Source organism: Heloderma suspectum, chromosome 2, assembly GCF_057233095.1.
Source record: "Heloderma suspectum isolate Gila_16-S chromosome 2, 16-S_ref, whole genome shotgun sequence".
Taxonomy (NCBI): domain Eukaryota; kingdom Metazoa; phylum Chordata; class Lepidosauria; order Squamata; family Helodermatidae; genus Heloderma; species Heloderma suspectum.
In genome coordinates, this window is record NC_139459.1 from 190,483,694 (window position 1) to 190,508,897 (window position 25,204).

At 44.8% G+C, this 25,204-nt stretch overlaps 1 protein-coding gene across 1 annotated transcript; it reads right to left on the reverse strand.

Moving 5' to 3' along the window:
• Positions 1-3,971: 3,971 nt before the first annotated feature.
• Positions 3,972-24,906, reverse strand: LOC146353630 (keratin, type II cytoskeletal cochleal-like). Its single transcript, XM_084836899.1, has 9 exons — positions 24,250-24,906; positions 20,688-20,899; positions 14,936-14,996; positions 12,001-12,096; positions 11,012-11,176; positions 9,336-9,461; positions 7,618-7,838; positions 5,711-5,739; positions 3,972-5,578 (listed from the first exon to the last, which is right to left on the reverse strand). The coding sequence occupies exons 1-9, from the start codon at positions 24,904-24,906 to the stop codon at positions 4,971-4,973; spliced, it is 2,175 nt and encodes a 724-aa protein (XP_084693025.1). The 3' UTR covers positions 3,972-4,970.
• Positions 24,907-25,204: the final 298 nt, after the last annotated feature.

Consider the following 25,204-nt stretch of genomic DNA (forward strand, 5'->3'; position numbering starts at 1 on the left):
AACCCTGAAGGGCTACTTCTTGTCAGTGTAGAACAGCCTTCCCCAACTTGGTGCCCTCCTGATGATTTGGACTACCACACCCATCAGCCCAGGTTGGTCAGGGATGATGGAAGATGTAGTCCAATAACATCTGGAGGGTACCACATTGGGGAAGGTTGGTGGAGACAATAATGCATTACATGGACCAACTGCCTGACTCAGTACAAGGCAGCATCCTATGTTCCTTATTTGTTTTCTACGTGAGTCTTTGATTTTGATTTTTTTTTTGTATTAAGACCTTTGCAGGTGAATATTTTCCTACCATAATGCCAAGTAGACCTTTCTCTCTGCAAGTCACTCGATTGCTGTTTTCTGTCATTTTCCCCACCTGTCCACCTTGGGTAGTGTGTTGCCCCCTGCAGTGCTGTTGAACTCTTAGGTTAGAAGTGCCAAGATAGTGATACATCAGACTCAAAGGTTTACTTACAAGGAGAACTTTATTGGGTAACTTACAGCACACAGGCATACCCAACGGTTGGATCAGGCAGCTTCTCTGAACCCCGAGCAACTGGGTACAATGGGTCTTATACTCTACTTAGCAATAAGCAGCGTTTCAGCAGCACGCGCCCCTAGCATTCATTCTCAGCATAAACTAACAGCACTTGGTTCTCAGGCATAGCCACCTGCAGCTTTAAGGTAAACAAACTCTGCTTCTCAAGCTCATCAGTGATAAGACATTCTCCTCATTAGCCAGGAATGCACCAAGAAGGCTGTTATCGGGCTTTTGACTCATCTCCATATGATCAGAGGCCTACTAGCATGGGAATTGCACCAATAATGAACTTAAGCAAGCATTATGGATCTCTAGGCCCCTCTAACACTACAAATGACTTGGCTATGCTCCTGGGGCCAATAGAGGTAGGGAAGGGGAGAAATTTGTTCAGTTCACATTTCTGTGCAAATTTACCTAATTTTACAGTTTCGAACCATTATGTGTACTGAAACTCCGTTATCCTTTGAATTTCACACTTCTCCCAATTTTGCAGTGAAGTTCTCCAAAACATGCATACAAAAATGTGTATATTAGAAAAAATAACATTCAAAAATGCATTGTCTGAGGAAAATCACTTGTAAAAATGTGTATATTAAAGACGCATACAAAAAGGCATGTATTCAGAGAAATATGCACAAAAACGCTTATGGATTTTCTAGGGATGTTTGAGAATTCCGCCACGGACTCCAGTGAGGCCAGATTCTAAAGTATCCCCCAGAGTCCGTGGCAGAATGGAGCAGTCCCCACCGCCACCCCACAAAATTTTCCCGGGATGGATCCTACCTGGCAAATGGCCAGTCCAGTCCATCTGCTGCCCTGGTCTGTGGCCGCCATTTGCCTCCCTGCATTACCCGTGATAGGCTGCATAAGTATTTATGTAGCCTATCACAGCAAACAGCAGGGACACAAATGGCATCTGCTATGCCATTTGCATTGCTACTCTTTGCCGTGATAGGCTATGTAAATATGTACATAGCCTATCATGGCTAACGCAGGGACGCAAATGACGCCCACTATGCCAGACGCCATTTGCGGCCACAGCCTGGCAGCGGACAGAAGCAAGCGGGCCCAGCTGGCGGCTCTGCCGACTCGCCACGGAGCAGAGCAGGCCAGGGAGGATTCCGGGGGGAGAGACGGATCGCCTCCCCCCCCCAGCGGATGCCCCCACCCGGAACGGGGTAAGTAATCTGCCCATCCCTAGAATTTGCATGCCAACTTTAAACAAAAAAAATCCCCAAAGTTCAGAATGAAATGAAGATTGCAGAAATGAGAATCTGAAACAAACCGACGTTGACAAATTCATCCATCCATATGTTGGTGGTTAACTGGTGTTAATGATCTACTGCTTCCACAGAACTACAGACTTTTCTTCTGCCTTACCAACTTTTTTTTAAAGGAGTGATTGGGTCTTTATGGCAGGTCCTCCACTTGTTTTCTGGATTCTCTTTGTCTTAAAAAATGAGCTAAAGATACTGTGCTCTGTCACTAGGTGTCAGTATTTGCAGTTTCTGTCTCCAGTTAGGATAGGAATGCTATGGTTGTGTTTGGGCCCTGGGTGCCTTTGTTTGCTCTTTGTCTCTTTTTTTCTGAAAGGTTATATTCTGAAAAAATGAAACAAACACAAAAAAGCCACCCCCCACAGAGCCACCCATGTACTTCCAAAGGAACAGCGCGCACAGTTCAAAACAACCAATCCCACAAAATGTCTTCCCTCAAATAGAGATGGGCGAGAAATTTGTTTCAGTTTGGTTTGGAGAAGAATTTACCAACTTGCCCAAAGATCTCCATATTTGGGACAAAAGTAACCTGAAGTTTAAAAAACTGATTGTGGGAGAACCTGAAACTGACAGATTTTTCCATCCAGGCCCAGTGCTTTGAGTGCTTTGCTCTTCAGAGTCTGAGTTTGAATCCTGTGTATTCAGCCATGTTAGTGGTGAATTAGGGTTGCCACCTCCTTTTTCTTATAGGCTCCTCAGTTTTCACAGCTCTATGCCAGGCAGATATACAACATGGTCTTCTCCATGTTGGGAATAGCTCTACCGATTGAATCTGGCTGGTGCAGATGGGTGAGAATTTCATTTCAGTTTGATTTTTCTAAGTATTTACCAAAATTAGCAAAGTTCTTCAAATTCAGGAGAGACAGAACTTGAGATTTGAAAAAATGAAATGTGGGAGAAAGTGAAACTGACAGATCCACCCATCCCAACTTTCAAACACAGGAGGACAACCAGATATATTGGTTGTGCAAACTCCGTTCAAAATCGCCTCCATAAAATTACAAGGACATAACAAAATACGTGACCTGCTGGTGCTGAAGTGGTGCCCATGGCCACAGGAAATTAGCAAAAGTGTTTCTGCTGCAACAGTGGAAATTGCTGCCAGATTGATATGGCCATATCCATGCATGGAGTGAGGCGAAAGTTATGTCTCCTTTATTTCTCGTGGACAGGCACATAACTGAGGATGGCCAAGGCCACATTGTGCAGAGATGATTTTGACTGTGCAGGGATGGTGGCAGAGTCCAGTTGGGGGCTTGAGCTTGGCGGCTTACCACCAGCTCAGCCCCCCGGACTGGGGTCTGTGCTGAGTCAGGCAAACACAGTGGGCCTCACTGCTCCACCAAGCTGCTATTCTGCACAAAATGGCAGCTCGGCCTTTTCCATATAGGCTGATTTTATGTAAACAGCAGCCATAAAGAAGCTCATCTACACAACATTACAAGCATAAATGGTCTATTTAGAAAAAGGCTGAGCCTTTACAGAAAAGGCCAAGCCACCATTTTGTGCAGAATGGTGGCTCAGAGGAGGAGCGGGACATCATGCACTGCTCATTGGGCAGGCATGGACCAGCCAGCGGCTCATCGCACACAGTGAACAGGGTCAAGCAGCTCCCGGGGGTCCGGCAAGTGGTGCAGATGGGGTGTGAGTTCTTACGATGAGGTATAGCAAGAAATAGCTAGCTATACCAGCATACATGTCACGTGATATGACACTATGGTAGATTCTGGCCTGGTTAAACAGACATCAGAATGAGGCAGTAGAATCTTGAAGTGGCAGATGATACCATTTCAGACTGCAGGTGGGGAAATCCCAATTTTGAATGATCCCCTATTTAAGACAACCCATCCCCACAAAACACAGAAGCCTCCTTGCAACTAGAAAACTAGCTCAGTAGGAGTAGGTCTCTCTCTCTCTCTCTCTCTCTCTCTCTCTCTCTCCTATGCACAGCACTGAAAAATGTGGTCCCAACCATAAGTCTGAAGTGGTGTAGTCCGTTCTGCCACATTAGGATTCCCTCTGTCACCTTTTCTCTGCATGGGCAGACCAGGCCTTGCACAAACAGCTATGCAATTGTATATGTTTAGATACAACTGAGCTTTTTTATCATCTCAAAGAAGCAGAGGGTAGCAAGAAACATGAATGTGAGACAGAAGCCGAGTGCATGCATGCAGTTTATTGGAAATACAGAAGAGGGTTTGGAGTTCTTAATAAGAAGCAAAGTGTAGGCAATGATGTTACAACTGTACAGATACAGAAAGCACAATACATGTTCAACCAGTCCTCAGACAGAATAGTAATGCATGCATTGAACTGTGGGTGAAACATATACAAGTGATTAATTTATTGCAATTAGAGCTGAAACAGAATTTCATAGGAAAAAAATTAAGATTCTTAATATATTATTCCATTTTCATAAGCCACTTTTGGTGTCTGAAACTCAATTCTTGCCACCAAAATCTGACTATTGATACACATGAAACACAGGTGCAGATGTATACACACCACCCCCCACTCACTCCTCCCCCCCAACTCCTGAAGATTCATTCTGAACTCAAAATGTGGATTTTGAATTGAGCTTCTAACACTTTGGGACTGTAAATGCAACCCCACCCCCTTCTATTGCAGCTGTAACAAAGCTGTAATTTATAGCAAACGAAGTATTTGACTGTGATGTGAACATGTACGCAAAGGGGTCAGTAAAACAACTCTGTATTAAAATGTATCTATAGATTTCATTCCTGATGCAGAGAGAGAGAGAGAGAGAAACGCAATCCCATTTTGGACAGTTAAGGCATCACTTCCCTTTCTGAAATGCTTTGCTAGGCTCTGTAGAACAAGGGCATAGCAGGGTGGGGAATCTCTGGATGCAAATGCGGTGGGTGCTGATATAGCCTGTTCAAGAAAACCCAGGGATATGGGGGAAATGAGGAAATGTGGAGAGAGATTGCTTGATGAACCAAAATAATTCCCGAAGACAGCTACCGAGCCATTGAACTCAAGCTCCAGCAATCCACAAGAAATCATTCTTGTGGGCAAAAATGGTTCTTGCTGTAGGTTTGGCATAGCTGTTTCTCCAGCGCATGGCTGCTTCTGGCCATGAATTTAATGATTTGTGCAGCTGTCTATGGGCGGGGTTCATTCCTCCCAGCATTTGGGCTTCAATAGGCATGTTTTCTGGCCGAAGAGCTGATAGATGTAACATGCATGTTCCTAATTCCAGTGGTGCCTTCTCCTCGAGAGCTGCCATACACGGCTCCTAAGTTGCCTCCCCCAGATCCACCACCAGCGCTGTGCATCCCAGAGGCCCCAATACCACAGACTGCACTACTGTAGCCCCCACTTCCAGAGGCAATGCCTCCAGCTCCGCCTACTGCATGATGGATCCCACCATGGTGCCCACTTCCGCAGCTTCCATCTGTGGAAAGCCCTGAGCTGTGCCTTCCACCTCCAGAGGTCACCACGTGCTTAGTGGTGGTAACGGTCGAGGAGTAGCCGCCACTTTTGGAACTAAATCCTCCACCGGCTCCTACTCCAGAGCCATGCCCCGTCCCATATGCGAGTCCGGCTGCCCTTCCTACTGAGCCCGCAGCAACTCTGGAGCCCACCGTGTGGACACACCCTGCACTTCCAGAGCTGAACCCTTCACCCATGCCTCCGTATGCACCAACGCCATGCTCTGCGCCTCTGCCTGCAGCAGCACTGTAGCCCATCCCGGCTCCCATGCCAGGTGCACATTCGCCAACCGGGTAGCCGCCACTGACCATCACTGCAAGGAAAACAAACCAAACAGGTGCTCTTACTTTGGTGGTAGATGCTCAGATCCCGAGCCAAATAAACACCCCCCAGGATGATGCTTCAACAAAATAAAAACAGGGGTGAATGTTGAACATATACTCACTGACGCTGACAGGGTTCCCTGTGTATATCCTGTTAGGAAGAGAAAGGCAAAATGTATTCATTATTCCACCATTGCAGATACTTTTTAAAAATCATGGTATTGAAGAGAGCCAATTTCAGAAACTTTGTGTATATGAGGCCATATGATCTCTGCCCAGTCAGGCAATGCCTCCATTTAATTGGTTCCAGCAGCTATCAAAACTAGGGCTGTGCACCACTTCAGCCCGAGGCCTGAACCCCGAGTCGAAGCGGGCTGCTTTGGGTCACTTTGAGCCCCTTACGAAGTGAAGCAGAATGGGCACAAAGTGACCCAGAGTGGGTTGGGGGCTCTCCAAAGTGCTCAGCGTGCTTTAGAGCTTCAGCACCCTGGGCCCAGCCACACCGGCACCTCCAGGTCCTTACCTGAGCCACCTACCTCTGCTGCCGCTGCCTCCATCGCCGCTGCTTCCACTGCCACTTCCGCTGCCACAGCCAGCTCCTGTGGCCTGGGTGCACCAACTCTTATTGCAGGGAGTCACCATTTTAAAGATGGCAACTTCCAGGAACTTCCAGGAGGCTGCCATTTTAAAAATGGCAACTCCCTGCAATAAGAGTCAGCGTGTGTCCAGGCCTCAGGAGATGACAGTGAAGGCAGCAATGATGGCAGTGGCAGAGATGGCAGTGGCGAGGAGAAGGCAGAGAAGGCAGAGAAGGCAGTGGCGGAGAAGGTGGCGGTGAGGAGAAGGCAGCAGCAAAAGTGGCAGCAGTGGAGGAGGAGGAGATGGTGGCAAGGTAAGGAGCTGAGGGGTTGCGTGGGGGCATCAGGGAGGACCTGAAGCAGGTTTCGGTATCTGAATCCTGCTTCAGGTTCGGGGCCAAGTTGGGTTGGGGGGTCCAATCAGCCCAAGCCAAACTGGGCTGCAAAGCGGCTTCCGAGTCAGATTGGGGGGCGGGGTCCCTGCTATCAAAACAGAGAGAGGTCCCCTTTCAGAGATCTAGCTTCAAGATCTGTGGACCACAGATGGGCCATTGGTGTGACTCCAGATTTTAAACCAAAGAAAACACCACACCTTAGAATCTGGTAGATTTGCAGGCTTTTGATATATTCGGACACATTTTGGCATATTTCACACAAAGTATTCTGCTTATCTAGAAAAGGAACAAGGACCTATTCTTGTTAGGAATGGGAGAATTAGGGATGCTCAAGCTTGCTGAGATTCTCCAAATTCCACTTTGAAACCCATTTTGTCTCGCTCCTGTTTTCATTTGCAATCTGTTTTTCTTTATGTTGGAGTGGGGAAAAAATACATTTCACAATGGAAAAGTGCACAGTTTCCCCCCATTGTCTAACATTTGAAAATGTGTATTTGTTGAAAAATGCACATTTTAAAGTGCACATTTTTAAAAAAAGTGTGCACTTTTCCCTTTGACAAGCTTGGGAATGTGTGAGATTTTTTTTCAAAAAATGCTCTCCTGTTAATGTTCATGGTTGTGAATGGGCAAGTTCTGATGATTTGCAAAGTGAAATGAAATTGTTGTACATTCCTATTCCTGATTCCAAAGCCCTGCCTTCTGACCACTAGAAATCTTTCTCTGGCTTCTGTGCAGTTCACACACATACGTCAAGCCTATCTTCACAGACATGGGGGCTAGAAACTTTGAGAACAGGTTCTCAGGGTGCTGAATTCAATATCCAGTACCCAATCCTGCACTTGTTTGGAATCCTAGAATAGACACCTCTCCTCTGCAAGCCCAGTCTTAATTACAGTGATCCATCAGATCTTCTGCACCCTAGGAACATACCATGTCACCTATTCATTGCCCAATATTCTCCTGCAGTCCTCCGAATGCCAGCTTCCCATTTTTTGCATCATTTACAGTGTCTATACTTTTCTTTTTTAAGAGTATGTATTAAAAAATGTTCCCCACCTGCTCTCCTCTCCTTCCAGTAATGTCCTATAGGTCGCAATCTCAATATCCAGAGCCAACTTGATGTTGAGCAGCTCCTGGTAATCCCGGAGCATGCTAGCCAGTTTATCTTTGGACTGCTGGTAGACTGTCTGCAGTTCGACATGCTTATTGCGGGCATCTTTCAGTGCGATGTCGCCACGATGCTCAGCGTCACAGATAGCTGACTGCAGGCTGGCAACCTGGGAATGGGGGAAGAAAAAAACCAAAAGAGTTTGCCAGGAAGAGGTTTAAGAAGACAGAGCTTAAAAACAGAGGACAGTGGCATCTGCATGGCTTCTTGCCATGTTGGAGATTAAGTTGAAGTAACCACTGGGTTTTGTCTTATGGTTGCCATTGCTTGTGTGCTTGGAGGCAGATGACAGCACACAGCATAGGACAGGGATGGGGAGCACACAGGGGCATGTGGACAGGTTCTCCAAGCTCAGAGGGAGGAGACCAAGGCTGGAGCTAAATGTTATGCATGTAGGAGCCCACCCTGTAACATCTGCTACAACTTCCCCATGTCCTAATGTCATAGCATTGAGCCCCCATCCAACTCCTCCTGCAGCAGCAGCCTGTGATAAGGGCAGTGGAGCAAGGGAACAGGGAGATGCAGAGGGCCATGGCATTAGAACTCAAGCAAGTTATGGGGATGAAGGGGGAGGCAGATGCACCGTTTCATGGGTGGTGGCAGCCTTGAATTTCTTGCAATGGTTGCTCTGCCCTATTACTGCAAGGTCTAAAGAGCTCCTGCCATCATGCTCTCCAAGAGAGCTAACAACTTCTTTTAGGAAAGGATGTGTGTGTATTGGGATGGATAGACTAGATAGATAGATAGATAGATAGATAGATAGATAGATATTGCAGCCTGCCCCAACCTGGTACCCTCCAGATGATTTTGACTGCAACTCCCATCATGTTTGTCCATTGGCCATGCTGGTTGGGGCTGATGGGAGTTGTCATCTGAAAAGAGGAAGGCTGTTGCAACGTCTAGTTCCAGACAAAATGTTTCACTCCGGTGGATTTTCAAATTTTGGCAAGTCCGGGGTGGGATGATCTTTTTCCCCACAGCAGATGACAAAGCAATTTCTTGTTATTTTTAATCTGCATCTCCCCCTCCTTGCCTTTCAGTTCCATCTAGACTGCAATCCTTTACACACTTCCCTGGGAGTGAGCCCAATGGAAGCATTCAGCATTTCAGACAGGAGTTTTCTCCAGTCTTACCTGGAGATGCCAGAGTTTGGACTGAAGGCCTTCTGTATGAAAAGCAGGTGCTCTACAACTGAGCTATGGCCCTCCCCCATCAATGTCATTGGGTACACCTAGATCAGTGACTTATGCAGAGTTGCACCAGACAACCTCCTCTAAGAACTGGTGAATCTGCTGCCCCTCTGCATCAAGAGTAATAAAATGATCTGATCGCATCCAATACAAAGGTACAGTGAAATGACTCCTGGCCAAGGGAACTGGAAGGAAGCAAGGCCAGAGCAGTAAATCATGCAATCAGATCTTTGGGCTGAGAGGAGCCTTCCATTATTTAGCTTATTTATTTTTTTGTGGCACAGGCACCAGCCAGTCTCATGCAGTTTGGGAACTACCATACTAGATCTTTGAGTAGCTCACAATCATCAGTTTTGAAGTTGGAGGAAAATAAGATCGTTCAGGAGAAATGCAGAAAACAAGCATGACCAGCCTACCTGCTTCTTTGCATTTTCCAGATCAGCATGCAGCCTCTGGGTAACTCTGTTGAGCTCTGCAATCTCATGCTGGTTACACTTCAGTTCTTCACTGAATTTGCACTGATTATTCTGAATCTCTGCAATCTATTAAATGAGAGACATGGTTATTCATGTGAATCACTAGTGCTGTGTCAAGATCAGAAATCAGCACTTCATCTCTTATTATGCTTTCTGTGAAAAAGACAGGGAATGGTATATTTACTGAAACATGCTAACTTTGCTTTGTATTTCTGTATGCACTGCTCAGATCTTTTAATCAAGGGAATAAGAATGGATGAAAATGTGACCGTTCAAATGAAATTGAATTGTCTATTCTGCTTCCAAATTGGCAAATCTTCAATGTAAAACATCTGGATTCTATTGGCACAATCCTCTCAATGGAAGTTAATTTTTAGATGGTGCCTGGTACAGTCATAGGTGCAGTATAAATCATCAGTGATGAGGATGAGGATGGTTTAAGTTGGCCATGATTATGGTACAATTTTAAACACACTTGCTAGGGCTAAGGCCCACTGAATGCAGTAGGACTTATGTCTGGGTAAATATGTTTAGGATATCACTGTAGTTCCATTTTTTTTTGCCATCAGTGGGTCTTGGGCTCTATGCCTGTGCACATTTCCATAGGAGTAAGTCCCCCTAATAACACTGGGACTTTCTTTTGAGTAAACATGGATGTGATTGCACTGTATGTCATAACTAACTTTTTCTGGATTATGCCTGAAATCTGAAGTTCAAACTGTGATTTCTGAAGTTATGGATTTTTGGTCTGTATTCAGCTCTTGCCTAAGACATTTGGAGGTGGGATGGGGGTCCTAAATTCATATTACAGAATTCAGATCTTGTTCCCCCACACCAAAAGAAACCCCTGATCCATTACTTCGAATTTGCAAAACCTGCCCATTTCAGAATATGTGTCAGCTTTTGTAAACCTCTCTGTGTGAATGGGAAATGCCTGTTTTGGCTTGTGGAGAAGGACCATGATCCAAAGCTTGACAGAGCTACAGTGTCCACATGGATGTCTCTCTACATGAAGAACAAGGTCTACCCCATTGTTCTCAGTCACCATCATCATCCCTTCTACAGCACTTCAAGTACAGTTTTAGCGTGAGAGAATTTTCACAGTGTGCTCATCCTAATTCAAAGGCCACAAGGCAATATCCAGCCTCATGTAATGGGTAATTTAGGAAAATAGCCTTCCTGCAGGGTGGGGGACGTCCCTGCTGCTGCACTCCAGTACATGAAAGAAGGGTCCCTGCTTTGCAGGCTCAGTGCTGGTATTCAGGTCAAATGTGATTTGGGAATAGACAATGGAGGGAGTTGCATCACTCATCATGAGTGCTGTCACACCTCACAGGCACTATCCCAAAGGTGCACATGACATTTGCGCAGACACATTGCAGAGTGCACTCCAGATCAGAATGGCTCAACTAGCTTGGGGAGGAATAACGTTCTCCCAGCAGCTGCAATACATTGCAGCTTGAATGATTGGGAAATGCGATCCTCCTAAAACAGATGAGGAAAGTTTCTCGATCCCACCCAACAAGCCAGGAGCATCTGTGTCATGCTATCCACCAATCATCTGAAGAAGTGCCATCTAAGGATCAGATCTGGCATTCTGACTCTCGAATAAATACCTTGTTATGGTAGAAGGCTTCAGCTTCTTGTTTGCTGGCATGGGCAATGTTCTGATACCAGGCTTCTACATTCTTAAGGATGAGGTCCATGTCGAGGTCTCGTGTATTGTCCATTTTCAGAACGACAGAAGTGTCATACATTTCGCAGTTGAACTGAGTTAACTCCTGCAGAACACAATACAGCATCATTGCAGGATCACATGTAGCCACAACTCTTCCCCTTTTGACAGTAATGCTGGCCATTTCTTTTAACAAGTCCTGGCTCTGTAAGGTAGGGATGGGCAACCTGTGGCCCTCCAGCTGTTTTGGCTTAAAACTCCCATCAGCTTTATCCAGCATGGCCAATGGTGACGGGTGCCCTTTGGCTTGTATTCTTGGCTATTTGGTACCCTGACATCTGGGCAGAGCAATCAAACAGGTGAGTGAGAATCCATGGCAGAGGAACTGCCAAATTCAAAGCCCTGCCAGCCCAACAGTGCGGACGGAGGAGCAGGAAAGAAAACAAGTACACCAGCTCCAGGGCTGGGATACTCTTTCCCATTCCTGAAGGATGGGCATGCTGGTCCTGGATTGGGGCATGATGGTAAAGTCCAATTAAATGAACGAGAAATAGCTTCCAAGTTCTTCTGAAACTTGTCAATATTCAATACTCGTGAGTGATAAGGTGGATCAATGTTACTTCCATTTCACAGTTGGGGGAACTGAATGCAGTCTGAGGAGCTGGCTTGCCTCACACCCATCCTGCAAGCCCATACGGCAGCGTCAGGATGTGACCACACCCTACACCCATCCTGCAGCCTTCGCCAACCTGGTGCCCTTGAGATGTATTGGGCTACAGCTCCTAGCCAGCACTGGAGCCATAGTCCCGACACATCTCAAGGGCACCAGGTTGGTCAAGGCTGCCATATTGTATAGAAACATCCAGTAAGAAAATGTCTTGTTTCTTTGGGGCACATTTCCCACATGATTCATATGAGGTAGAATCTTACCTCGGCAAAGACGCATCTCAGCAATTCCAGCTCCTGTGCCAGCACATCCACTTTAGTTTCCAGCTCTTCCTTGGTGAGGAAGACACAGTCAACATCCTGGAGAGAGAAGAAGAGCACACAAATTGTGTTTAAAAAGAAAAAAGAAAAAGGGTGCGGAAGGCTGGTAGTAGCAGAGAGTTTTCCACATCTAGACTCCAATATATTTCTTCTTTCTTGGAGTTTATATTTGCATTATTTTATAAAACTGAAACTATGACAGGCTACACACAGGTTTTTACTTTTCTTCTTCCTGTATCACAAGAAATTAGCTCACAAGCAGCCCACCCACAAGATTTATTCAAAAGTAAGTTCCACAGAGTTCAATGGGGTTCACTTCCAAATAAGTGTCTGTTGTTTGCAGGCTTAGCCACAAAGTCTTCTAGATTAGCCAGGCAATTCAAAACATTACATATATTAAAACACTGGTTCCTTTCCCTCTTCCTTAATTTCTAGATTCCAATATTAGGAGCACTGCTTCTGACTAATTTTGAACATGTACATCAGAATCATGCAATATTTTAAGGATGCATTGCAAACCTATGCATGTTTAGACCAAAAAAAAATCCTACAACTCCCAGAAATGCTGGCTGGGGGATGCTGGGAGATGTAGGATTTTCTCCAGTCTAAACACGCATAGGATTATGCCCTAATTGGTCCAGTAATCCAGCCTCTGATCCAGTTGGGTGCAATGGGATGCTCATCATGACCACCACAACAAAAGAAGAGCCATTGTAGAGTCATTTTTCACATGATGCAAAAGCAAAATGAGGTAGTAGAACTGTGGACCATCCCACTTCAGAGACTGCAGGTGGTGGTCTGGATTGTATTTCTGAATGCTTCCCTACATACAGAACTCCTTGCATGTGAACTATGCAGCAGAGAGGAAGTTCAGAGCAGCTCTCTCTCTCTCTCTCTCTCTCTCTCTCTCTCTCTGATGTGATAGCTTGCTACATGGGGGAAGATATTTTTATGAGGAGGAGCATTCCAAATAGGACATTCACCATCAACAACGTTCTGATGTGGTACAGTCTGCAAACCCCAACTCTGTCTCTTCTTTTTATACTGCCTTTCTTCCAAGGAGCTCAAGATAGGATTGATGGTCTCCCCACCCCTTTATCCTCACAACAACCCTGTGAGGTAGGCTGTTTTGAGAAAGTGGGGCCAGGGAAAGAACACACACACACACACTTTGGTGCTAACCGGGTTCATATTTGGTTATGAACTAACCTGGTTTATGTACGTATGTATGTACAGTATGTACAGTATGTATATATGTATGTACAGTATGTACAGCATCTCTATACTACTGAATAACCAAAGCTCTCTGGATGGTTCACAACAATTAATTGTTGTGAGGCTCGGGGGGGGGCGGCTCAGGAAGCCCCCTCCCCTTGAAGAAAGGGAGGGGGCCAGATGGGAAGAAGGTAGGATGCACACCCCCTCCAACTCAGAGCCAGGCAAGCTCACCCTAACTCATTTTGGGGATAGTCACATGGCAGCTCCTGCGTTTCAGCAGTATCCTACACACTCCTAGGATTTGTTGGAGATCTTCTGCTGAAGTTGAAATGCAGGTGTGACCCTAGTTTATCCCAATGCAAGTGTCCCATCTCTTTATTCTGGGTGTGGGCACAAGTGATATGATAGACAGGACAGGCAATTTTATAAAACATGTTGCATCATGCATGCATAGTAAGTAGCAGAGGCACTTTGGAAAATGGTTTGCTTCTGCTTGGGCCAACCTGGAGTCCACCTGCTTTGACTTGGTACCAAATCCAAGTCAAGGTCTGGAAAACCAAGGTGTCATTGACTATCATGGGAAATCAACTAGAGGGAAGCCTGTTTGGCTTCAGAACCCAACAAAACCAGACTGAAGAAGCCTGATTCTGTCCAGGCTTCAGACTTCATCTGAATCTGATGCACATCCCCTAGCAAGTAGTACATTCACCCTATTCAGTCATTAGGGCCTAGGGATGTTAAAGAAATCTGCAACGGAATCAAATGAGTTTGGATTTCTATTAATCTGACCCATGAATTCTGCAGCAAACCAGCTTTTCCCAAGTCGCATAGGTTCCATGGACTTCCGGACTGATTATTTTTTACTTTCCAAAATTTTATGTGAATGGTCATAGAGAAAAATGTAAACAAACAAACACTGTCCAAAAATGCATAGTTCCCCATAGGCTAAAGCATGAAAATGCACATTTTCGGGGGATTTACACATATGCAAAAGCATGAATTTGCTCAAATGCGAATTGGTGCAAATCCACGCAATTGGGAAAATTCTGATTCCATCATTGAGAGGACAACAGAATGAAAGGCACCTGACAATCAAGAAAATGTAGACAGAACAGATTTTACAAAATCTGTAAATCCCTATTAGGGCCCCTCTCCATACATAGGCTGGGTGGGCAGTGGGTGGCAACAGGCAATCCACCATATTTCCATGTATTGAAAGTCAAGTATGTGGCCATGCATAGAAGTGTATGTGCAGTGGCAGGAAGAAGGGTTCCTCCAGATCACTGGAGCCTTGCCACCACCACAGATACAGGTGTGCTGTGCATGGGGATGCAAATTTCAGACATGCTTTTTAATGCGCTGGGGATGGAGCCTGCCACATGCATACATTCAGTGTTCAGGAGCCCCAACATCTGAAGAGGACTTGAGTGCAATGGGACTTTTGGATGGGATACTCATCAAGTGAGCGGGCTGCCTCTTCCTTGTATTCAAATGTGGGAGACTGACCCAGGAATCCATTCCTTCATGCCCACAGAACTCCTGCTCTCATTTGAGGGCAAGGGGAAGACATCATGGGTAAAGGAGTTCCATGTGGACAGTTTCATGTGCTCTGTGGTGGTGGTGGTTAGTAGTAGTAGTATTTCATTTCCAACATCATTACCTTTTTGAGCACCACGAACTCATTCTCTGCTGATGCACGCCTATTGACTTCCTCTTCATATCTGTTAAATAGAGGGGGATGAGGGAGAGAATTGAGGACTTGCTCTTACTGACAGAAATGTGGTTTATGATTTATTTATTTAAAATATTTCTAGGCCAACTTTTACCCTCCAAAGGTGGCATATACAATTACATCCCAAACTGTAAAAGCTCATACAATGGGGGTGGGCACCTTTGGTGGGACTGGAGGGGGATTTTCTCCCCCCTGGGGCCCCAGTGGGCAAAAATCCCCCATGGGCAGCATTCGTGGGGCTATGGAGTGCTATACAGGTTAAATCTAACTCCAAAACAAGCTATATTTGGGCTGTTTAGTGCTCAGTATCATTAACATGGCCATTTGGGATGGATGGATGGATGGATAGATAGATAGATAGATAGATAGATAGATACATAGATAGATAGCTGTGGTGAGGGCAGCAGGTGTCACATATGCCCTTGGGCCATGAGTTGCCCACCCCTGCCATTCAATGACAAACAGCAAAAATGAATAAAATCAAGAAACAGCTGCAATAAAACTTCTTGCATGGACTGTACTCCAAAACACAATTGCAGCTAAAAAAACAAACCCAAAGCAGTCCAATGCAATGAAGCATAATAAGGAAAAGGCCAGAGTAAACAAATCTCAGGGCCTTCCTCAAAGCCTGACGAAACCCCAGCGGCAAGCTATTCCAGAGGCACGGGGCCAGTAAAACATTAACAGAAAGCAACTTTCATTGGCATATTTTGGCCAGTTTTCCCTTCCAGGAGTATGAGCCATGGGACAAATAGAATTCAGGAAAGTGCAAAAAGTTTGACAACATTTAACATTAGAAAAACAGAGGGAAATATTCATTAAACTGCCCAAGCATTTGGCTTCAAATATAAATGATGAAATTTTGTTGTTGTGAGGTTCATAGCATTTCAGAAAACCTCTTTGACCAGAATCAACAGTAGGCTCAAACAAGAAAATAAAGGGTATTTTTAATAAACATGGTTGGTGGTTGTGAAAAGTGCACCCCTTTTGGTGTTCACCCGGCCTTGCAGAATGAGGGAAATCAGTGAATCAGATGGCTAGAATAATTTATATGACCGATACAGGAAGAATTGCCCTTGCTTTCATTTGGCTTCATTTACCTGCAATGAGATCATCATGTAGCCAGATCTGATTGGCTACTTAGCACCATGACATTATGGTGGGATCACCCATATGACCGAACATATAATATGTGTGTGTGTGTGTGTGTGTGCTGAGATATATATATATATATATATATATATATATATATGCTGATATTGTTTAATTGCTGCTGGCATAATCTTGTCATAATATGTTTAGGTTGTGGTTTTATGGGCCGTAGAATGTTTCAATGAAATTTCATCTTTAAATATGTGATGAGCCACTTTGGAAGGGTTAACCCTGAAAGTTGGTTTATAAGTACCCGAATAAAATAAAAAAATAAAAAAAAAATATCTGAAGAACAAAATGGCACTGAACCAGCAAAGACAATGATGAAGCAGTCATAGTGAACAGAAACAAGCCAGTTCCTCACTCCCCCAGGAAATATGGTGGCTCAAACCTCTATTTTCAGTCTCCAAATTGATGTGGACAAACATTCAGTGCAGACCTAGTACACACCACTGGTGATGGTATCTAGCATACCCTCTCCATCCCTCTTAAAAAATCTATCTCCAGCAGTGGTGTAATGGAGTCAGGGCTCACAGGCGAAAGCACCTGGGCTTTTTGATCAGCAGGGATAATGGCATCACTTGCCATCCCAGAATTCCCTATCCTCTTAAGTGAGTTTAACTGCAATCCTCACAGTTTATTTATTTATTTATTTATTTATTGCATTTATACCCCGCCTTTCTCCCTCTCGCAAGGAACTCAAGGCGGCTTACATTATCCTCTTCCTCACCATTGTATCCTCACAACAACAACCCTGTGAGGTAGGTTGGGCTGAGAGTCTGTGACTGGCCCAAAGTCACCCAGTGAGCTTCCATGGCCAAGTGGGGACTAGAACCCAGATCTCCCGGCTCCCAGTCCGTCACTCTCACCACTACACTACACTGGCTCTACACTGGATTGCAGTTAAGTGAGTTTAACTGCAATCCTCGCAGTATCTGGGTGGAAGGGGAATTAATTTGCCCAGGAACAATATATTGTGATGAGCTATCCCATACACTGGAGAAGGAAATGGCAACCCACTCCAGTATTCTTGCCAAGAAAACCCCATGGAACGTATCAAGTAGCTAAAAGATATGACACCAGAAGATGAGCCCCTCAGGTCAGGAGGTGTCCAATATACTACTGGGGAAGAGCAGAGGGAATTTCCAAGTACTGCCAGAAAGAGTGAAGTGGCTGAGCCAAAGCTGAAAGGACACTCAGCTGTGTATGTGTCTGGTGGTGAAAAGAAAGTCCAATGCTGTAAAGAACAATATTGTTTAGGAACCTGGAATGTCAGATCAATGAATCAAGGTAAGCTGGAGGTGGACAACATGAGATGGCAAGATTGAACATCGACATCTTGGGAATCAGTGAACTAAAATGGACAAGCATGGGCAAATTTAATTCAGGTGACCATTATATCTACTGCTGTGGGCAAGAATCCCTTTGAAGAAATGGAGTAGCACTCATAGACAACAAAAGGGTGGGAAAAGCAGTCCTGGGGTACAATCTCAAAAACAATAGAATGATCTCAGTAAGAATCCAAGGCAAACCATTCAACATCACAGTAATTCAAGTCTATGCCCCAACCACTGAGGCCGAAGAAGCTGAGGTTGATAGGTTCAATGAAGACCTACAACACCTTCTAGAACTAACACCAAAAAAAGATGTCCTCTTCATCATAGAGGATTGGAATGCTAAAGTAGGAAGTCAAGAAATCACCAGGATAACAGGCAAGCATGGCCTTGGTGTTCAAAAAGAAGCAGGACAAAGGCTAATAGAGTTTTGCCAAGAGAACACGCTGATCATAGCAAACACTCTTTTCCAACAGCACAAGAGGCGACTCAACACATGGACATCACCAGATGGTCAATATCGAAACCAGATTGATTATGTACTTTGCAGCCAAAGATGGAGAAGCTCTATACAGTCAGTCAAAACAAGACCTGGAGCTGACTGTGGCTCAGATCATGAGCTGCTTCTTGCAAAATTTTGGCTTACATTGAAGAACGTCGGGAAAACCACTAAACCATTCAGGTATGACCTCAATCATATCCCTTATGGATATACAGTGGAGGTGAGGAATAGATTTAAGGGATTAGACCTGATAGACAGAGTGCCTGAGGAACTATGGATGGAGGTCCGTAACATTGTTCAGGTGGCAGCAACTCAATCCATCCCAAAGAAAAAGAAATGCAAGAAAGCCAAGTGGCTGTCTGATGAGGCTTTACAAGTAGCTGAGGAAAGAAGGGAAGTGAAAAGCAAGGGAGAAAGGGGAAGATATACCCAACTGAATGCAGAGTTCCAGAGAATAGCAATGAAGAGACAAGAAGGCCTTCTTAAATGAACAATACAAAGAAATTGAAGAAAACAATAGAATGGGAAAGACTAGAGATCTCTTCAAGAAAATCAGAGATATCAAGGGAACATTTTTTGCAAAGATGGTCATGATAAAGGACAAAGAAGGCAGGGACCTCACAGAAGCAGATGAGATTAAGAAGAGGTGGCAAGAATACACAGAAGAACTATACAGGAATGATCTGAATGTCCCTGATAGCCATGATAGTGCGGTCACTGAACTTGAGCCGGACATCCTCGAGAGTGAAGTCAAGTGGGCCTTAGGAAGCATTACTAACAACAAAGCTAGCGGAGATGACAGCATTCCAGCTGAACTATTTAAGATCCTAAAAGATGATGCTGTTAAAGTGCTGCACTCAATATGCCAACAAATTTGGAACACTCAACAATGGCCACAAGAATGGAAAAGGTCAGTTTACATTCCAATTCCAAAGAAGGGCAATGCCAAAGAGTGTTCAAACTACTGTACAATTGCGCTCATCATTTCACATGCCAGCAAGGTGATGCTCAAAATCCTACAAGCTAGGCTTCAGCAGCATGTGAACTGAGAACTACTGGAAGTACAAGCTGAGTTTCGAAGAGGCAGAGGAACTAGAGATCAAATTGCCAACATTCCCTGGATCATGGAGAAAGCAAGAGAATTCCAGAAAAACGTCTATTTCTGCTTCATTGACTACTCTAAAGCCTTTGATTGTGTGGATCACAACAAACTGTGGCAAATTCTTAAAGAGATGGGAGTACCAGACCACCGTACCTGTCTCCTGAGAAACCTGTATGAGGGACAAGAAGCAACAGTAAGAACCGGACATGGAACAATCGATTGGTTCAAAACTGGGAAAGGAGTACGACAAGGCTGTATATTGTCGCCTGGCTTATTTAATTTATATGCAGAGTACATCATGAGAAATGCCGGGTTGGATGAATCAGAGGTCGGAATTAAGATTGCCGGGAGAATTATCAACAACCTCAGATACGCAGACGATACCACCCTAATGGCAGAAAGCGAAGAAGATCTAAAGAGCCTCTTGTTGAGGGTGAAAGTGGAGAGTGCAAAAGCTGGTTTGAAACTCAACATAAAAAACTAAAATCATGGCATCTGGCCCCATCACTTCCTGGCATATAGAAGGGGAAGAAATGGAAGAAGTGACAGATTTTATTTTCTTGGGCTCCAAGATCACTGCAGACGGTGACTGTAGCCATGAAATTAAAAGATGCTTGCTCCTTGGGAGGAAAGCTATGGCAAACCTAGACAGCATAGTAAGAAGCAGAGACATCACCTTGCCGACAAAGGTCCGTCTAATCAAAGCTATGGTTTTCCCAGTAGTAATGTATGGCTGTGAGAGCTGGACTTTAAGGAAGGCTGAGCGCCGAAGAATCGATGCTTTCGAACTGTGGTGCTGGAGAAGACTCTTACAAGTCCCCTGTACTGCAAGGAGGTCAGATCAGTCAATCCTAAAGGAAATCAACCCTGAGTGCTCATTGGAAGGACAGATCCTGAAGCTGAAGCTGAAATATTTTGGCCACCTAATGTGAAGAGAAAACTCCCTGGAAAAGACCCTGATGCTAGGAAAGACTGAAGGCAAAAGGAGAAGGGGAAGGCAGACAATGAGATGGCTAGATAGCATCACTGATGCAATGAATATGGACTTGAGCACACTCCGGGAGAGGGCGCAGGACAGGAAGGCCTGGTGTGCTATGGTCCATGGGGTCACAAAGAGTCGGACACAACTGAACGACTGAACAACAACAAATCCCATACACAGATATGTAATGCACATACACATAAGTGGATCAACACAATTACCTGCACATTTCGACTCTCCTTGGGGGCATGGCTATGGGGACTGTCATGATGAGTGCCTGCACTTCCAAATTTACCACTACACTACTGATTTCCAGCCTATGGCTATTATAGCCATACACCCTAATGGCTATTATTATAGTAATGTAATTGATTCCTTAAATACCAAATGATCTTATCTTGAAAAGCAGCTGGACAGCTTCATGTGCGGAAGAAGCAATTAGGATAGATGCAACCTCTAAAAGAATGTCTTGTTCTCAAAGAAACAAATTGTTCTAAAAGTGGTGAGAATACTTGTTTCTGGCCATCTCAACTCATCTTGGTGGTAGAGGTGGGGTGAAGGGACTCAGAGATAGGCAGAGGTCCCTCTACCAAACTGGGTTTACTCACTTGGCTCTGTATTCCTCAACCAATTCCTGCATGTTCTTCTGTTCATGTTCCAGTTTTCCTCTCTCACTCAACAGACACTCCAGCTGTTTATTCAGGGAGGCGATGAAATTCTCATAGTAGGCTTCCAGGTTCTTCCTCGTAGGTTGGACACATTGGCTCAGAAGCTCCCACTTGGTAGCAAGCACCTTGTTCTGCTGCTCCAGGGATCGTACCTGAAAGGAGCATGCTGGATCCAGTCACCCTTTCCACTTTGGGCAAGTCTCCCAACAAAGACCAATTTCTTACCGTGCATTCTAGACATGGGGTTGGATCCAGATTTAGTCATACTTAGAGTAGATGCATTGAAATCAGCGGGACTTAAGTTAGACACTTAAGTCACACTGATCTCAGCATGCCGACTCTAAGAATGACTCAACCTAGATCTAACACAAGTTGGCCAGGTGCAAAAGAGGACAGGGCTCCTGTTCCTTTAATAATTATCCAGAAAAAGCAGTTTCAGCAGGGGTCACTTGCTTCTACACAACTATTAAAGGTGCAAGAGCCCTGTCCTGTAGCTTGGTGGTAGAGCACCTGGCTGCGTTGCATGCAGAAGGTCCCTGGTTCAGTTCCCGGCATCTCCAAATGGGGCTGGAAAGAGTCCTGCCTGAAATGCTGGAGAGCCATTGCTGTCGACAATACTGGGCTAAATGGACCGAGGCTGTGACCCAGTATAAGGCAGCTTCCTATGTTCCTATGTTGCCTCTTTTGCATATGGCCACCCTTATTAAAGAGCACAGTTCAGAGGTATGTGACTTAGAAGTCTAACTAACTAACTAACTAACTAACTAACTAACTAACTCTCTCTCTCTCTGCAACAATTTGAAATAAACAATCTCACCCTGATGCACTTAGATCAATTAATGTAATCAAAATGCAAGGTCAGACATTTACATTTTTTACCTGAATTTGGCCCCTTTCTTCTAAATTCCACTACACCCCCCAAAAGGTGGCCCCTAATTCCCAAAGAGTTGTTTTTACTTTATGGCCACTTCATACATTACACAATGACAAAGCTGGGTTTGTCACTGAATGGACACTCATTAGGGAACCACAGCCCATCACTGCTCTCTGCAGCTGCAACAACCCTTGGGAGAATCGCCTGTTTCATGGTGCCCTGAGTTTTGTGCCCTGGCATGCTCTTACCCGGCACATTTGTGAAATGGAGAGAGAGGGAGGAAAGGGAGACATCTCCCTCAACTCTCTCTGCATGCTGCCACTGATGCCATTAAATTGGTAAGTGGAGGGAAGGGGGAGTGTATTTTGGGGGGTTGTGGGTGGTATTTTTGGGGACATGGTAGATTTATGGAGAGGGGCGGTATTCTGAGCTCTTGGCTTGGCTCAAAAAAAAATTGATCCCAATTCGGTGTGTTTGTTCTTAAAGAAATTGTATCATTTCTCAGTGCTCATCCGTTGTTACAGAGAATGAGCTGGTAGACTGAGGTTTTAGAATTTTGAACTGTACAACTTCAGGTGGTGGTGAGAGTCATGTTTGAATGCTCCCTCACCTAAAAAAAAAAAAATCATGTGCAGGGTAAATGATCACATCAGACAGAGGGCTACACTAAACGATTCTATTGTGCTAATTTATCACATGCAAAGAGATAGGCGTGTGGAGCCACTTAAAAAAAAAAAGAAGACATTCCTCTCCCCACTACCACCTACAATCAGAAATGGTACAGTCCACCCTTCTGTCATATCAGTCAACCACCTCATCATTTTGCATCACGGGTAAAACCACACTTATAACAACACCTGCGCACAGTTTTAGCCCTAGATCTCAAATAGTTCAGAACATCCTGAAACCAAGTACAAAAAAAGTTTCTTGCCAGTTAAGTTATGTGTTAGGCAATACTGTCTTCTGTTCCCTGGTGGAAATGCAGGAGCCATTCAAGCACAAGTCCAAACAAAAGTTCTTAGAACTTCTTTTAATTTTTTTAAATTAATTTTTATTATAAAATTTCAAGAGTGGTTTGATGCCACTATTACTTCAGTGGGGATGGACACCAAACAGAAGACATGCCCAGTATTTCTGGGCTGTCTCAGTGTTATGTTAGACATAAAGGTGCAGAAAAGACTTTTAACTGAATGCCCCTGATACAAAGCTCCACATGTGCTCCAACATTTCTCAGCGAGCGAGCATCCCCAGGGATTTAAATGGAGGGGAGAGCACCATACATGCGCTTCATTGCAAATGCTGAGGTGAACCAATTTGAAGCGAATGGGGAAAGGACCTACAGGGAAAGGGCTGGATGTCCAATGCTCTTGTGACTATAAGCTATAACAATGCCTATTTGATTTTCCAGATGACTTCCAAGGAACTTACTTCCTTCATAGAAAATAACAATGCAGCATGTAGTGTTACAGACGTGTTCTACAGGTTCCTTTACTTTTCCAATTGGCCACTGTGACAGTGATTCAGGACTTTGCCTTCACTGTTTGCCACTCCACAGCTCCTTTGGTCTCCTGGAAGTCTTACCAGTAACTCTGCCAGTGCAGATCCACATGCATTTTGTTACAAGTAGTATTTTTTTGAACTTATTTATGGAGTCTTACTCCATCCCTCTGTCCAGCTTGAGGCAGTTAATAACAATAACAACAACAATAACAACAACAACAACAACAACAATAATAATATAAACAATTGACTTTTTCTCGCCTCAGCTGCATCATTTTTACAGGAATAAAGGATCTTCAGGTCATCAGATATGAGACTAACGTGATATAAGTATGGCTTGGATCCAGGTTCTTTTTTGGCCATGAGAGCACCGCATGAGTGGAATTCCACACCAAATGTGGAACTCTACTCCCCCACTCCAGAGGAAAAAGGGCAGCGGGGGGGGGGGCAATCAAAGCCAATTCCCTTTGCAGCCTCCAGTACCACCTCCCCTATGTTCTGGAAGTACCCATAACCCTTTGGAGCAGGGTTTTGGGCGGGGACTGGGGACTGCATGGAACTCCTCTGTTCCCTTAGAGGAAATGCCTGCCACATTGGAAGCTTTCCACAGACAGAAGGAGCTGTTCTGTTCACAGAAGGATGACCATGGATCCAACCAATACAGTATTTCTAGGCCGCATTTCAGGACAGAAGACCTCTCAAGACAGCTTACAATGATAAAATATACAGATATACAGTAACAGAACAGCACACATTTCATTTTTTAAAATGCCGTGTGTGTGTGTGCGTGTGCGCGTGCGCGTGTGTGCGCGCTCGCGCTTGCAGGCATGGGTGCACACACTAAATATTATTATGTTTGAGGAGAACTTTTAAAAAGTTGATTTCAATGTGGGATTTTAAGTGATGATAAGGAAGTGATAAAGAGATAATCCTTGAAGGGTTGTTCTAGGAAGGATCAGGGAGCATCTTGACAGGTGGCAGAAAGACAAGAGAGGGAGAAAGGAGCAGAGCAGGAGGAGAGGATGAACATACCTAAATATATTCAGAAACGTGACTGTACATGTATATCTTGCTCATCATTTTAAAATTGAGGGTAGGGGGAAAACATGGATGGTGATGCGTTTTTACCTTATCAATAAAGCAAGCAAACTGGTTGTTCAAAGTCTTCATCTCCTCTTTCTCATGAGCTCGTGCTTTGTGCTCCTCTGGATCAACTCCAACGGAAAGTGGCTTCAAGAGGCGCTCATCGATACAGACCCCTCGGATCCCTTCACTTCTGCATGGCACCCCACCACCCAAACCTCCAATTCTACCAAAACCTCCATGTCCACCCTGACAGTCAGGTCCACCATAACCTCCTCCAAATCCTCCACCATAGTTCATACCACCACCCATGCCCATGCCTTGACCGCCCATGCCCATGCCTTGACCACCCATGCCCATGCCTTGACCGCCCATGCCCATGCCTTGACCACCCATGCCCATGCCTTGACCACCCATGCCCATGCCTTGACCACCCATGCGCATATATTGACCCCCTAAACCTTGACCACCAATGCCACCATAGATGTGTCCTCCAAAGCCCTGGGCATAAGCAATTCGCTGGCTTCCACCACCAAAGTTATTGAGGCTCATGCTGGAGTAGACACCAGCTCCACATGGTCTTCCAATCGGCTGGCACACTGGAGCACCGCTGATTCGACTTCCACCTAAGCCACCCATGACAGAAGCAGAAGAAAAGTTCCTTCGTCCACCAAGGTATCGAGGACCACCATTTATGTTCATGGTAGCTGTTCAAAAGTTGAGCAAGCTGTATTAGTGAAGCAGTGGAATGAGGGAAGAGCAAAGAATGAAGGACAGAGAATTCCTTTGATTTGAAATCAGGAGCTTCTCTCTTATATATGGCTCAAGAGCTGCATGGGGTGCAAAAAAAAAATTAAATGAAACAGCATGGGTTTGGTTTGCCTAGCAGCTAGAAATGGTTTCTCTAGCGCAACCTATGCTCCAGAGCAAGCACTTATCACACATGAAATAGTGTGAAATTAAAAAACTTGCTTTGCTTGCAAGCTTCACTCTCAGAGGC

Bases quoted from the DNA above. Each gene is read 5' to 3' on its own strand.
- LOC146353630 (XM_084836899.1), bottom strand. From the start codon at position 24,906: ATGAACATAAATGGTGGTCCTCGATACCTTGGTGGACGAAGGAACTTT. The intron at 20,900-24,249 runs GTAAAAACGCAT...TGCTCCTTTCAG, and splicing joins TTGCTTGCTTTATTGATAAG to GTACGATCCCTGGAGCAGCA. The intron at 14,997-20,687 runs GTGAGTAAACCC...TCTATTTAACAG, and splicing joins GTTGAGGAATACAGAGCCAA to ATATGAAGAGGAAGTCAATA.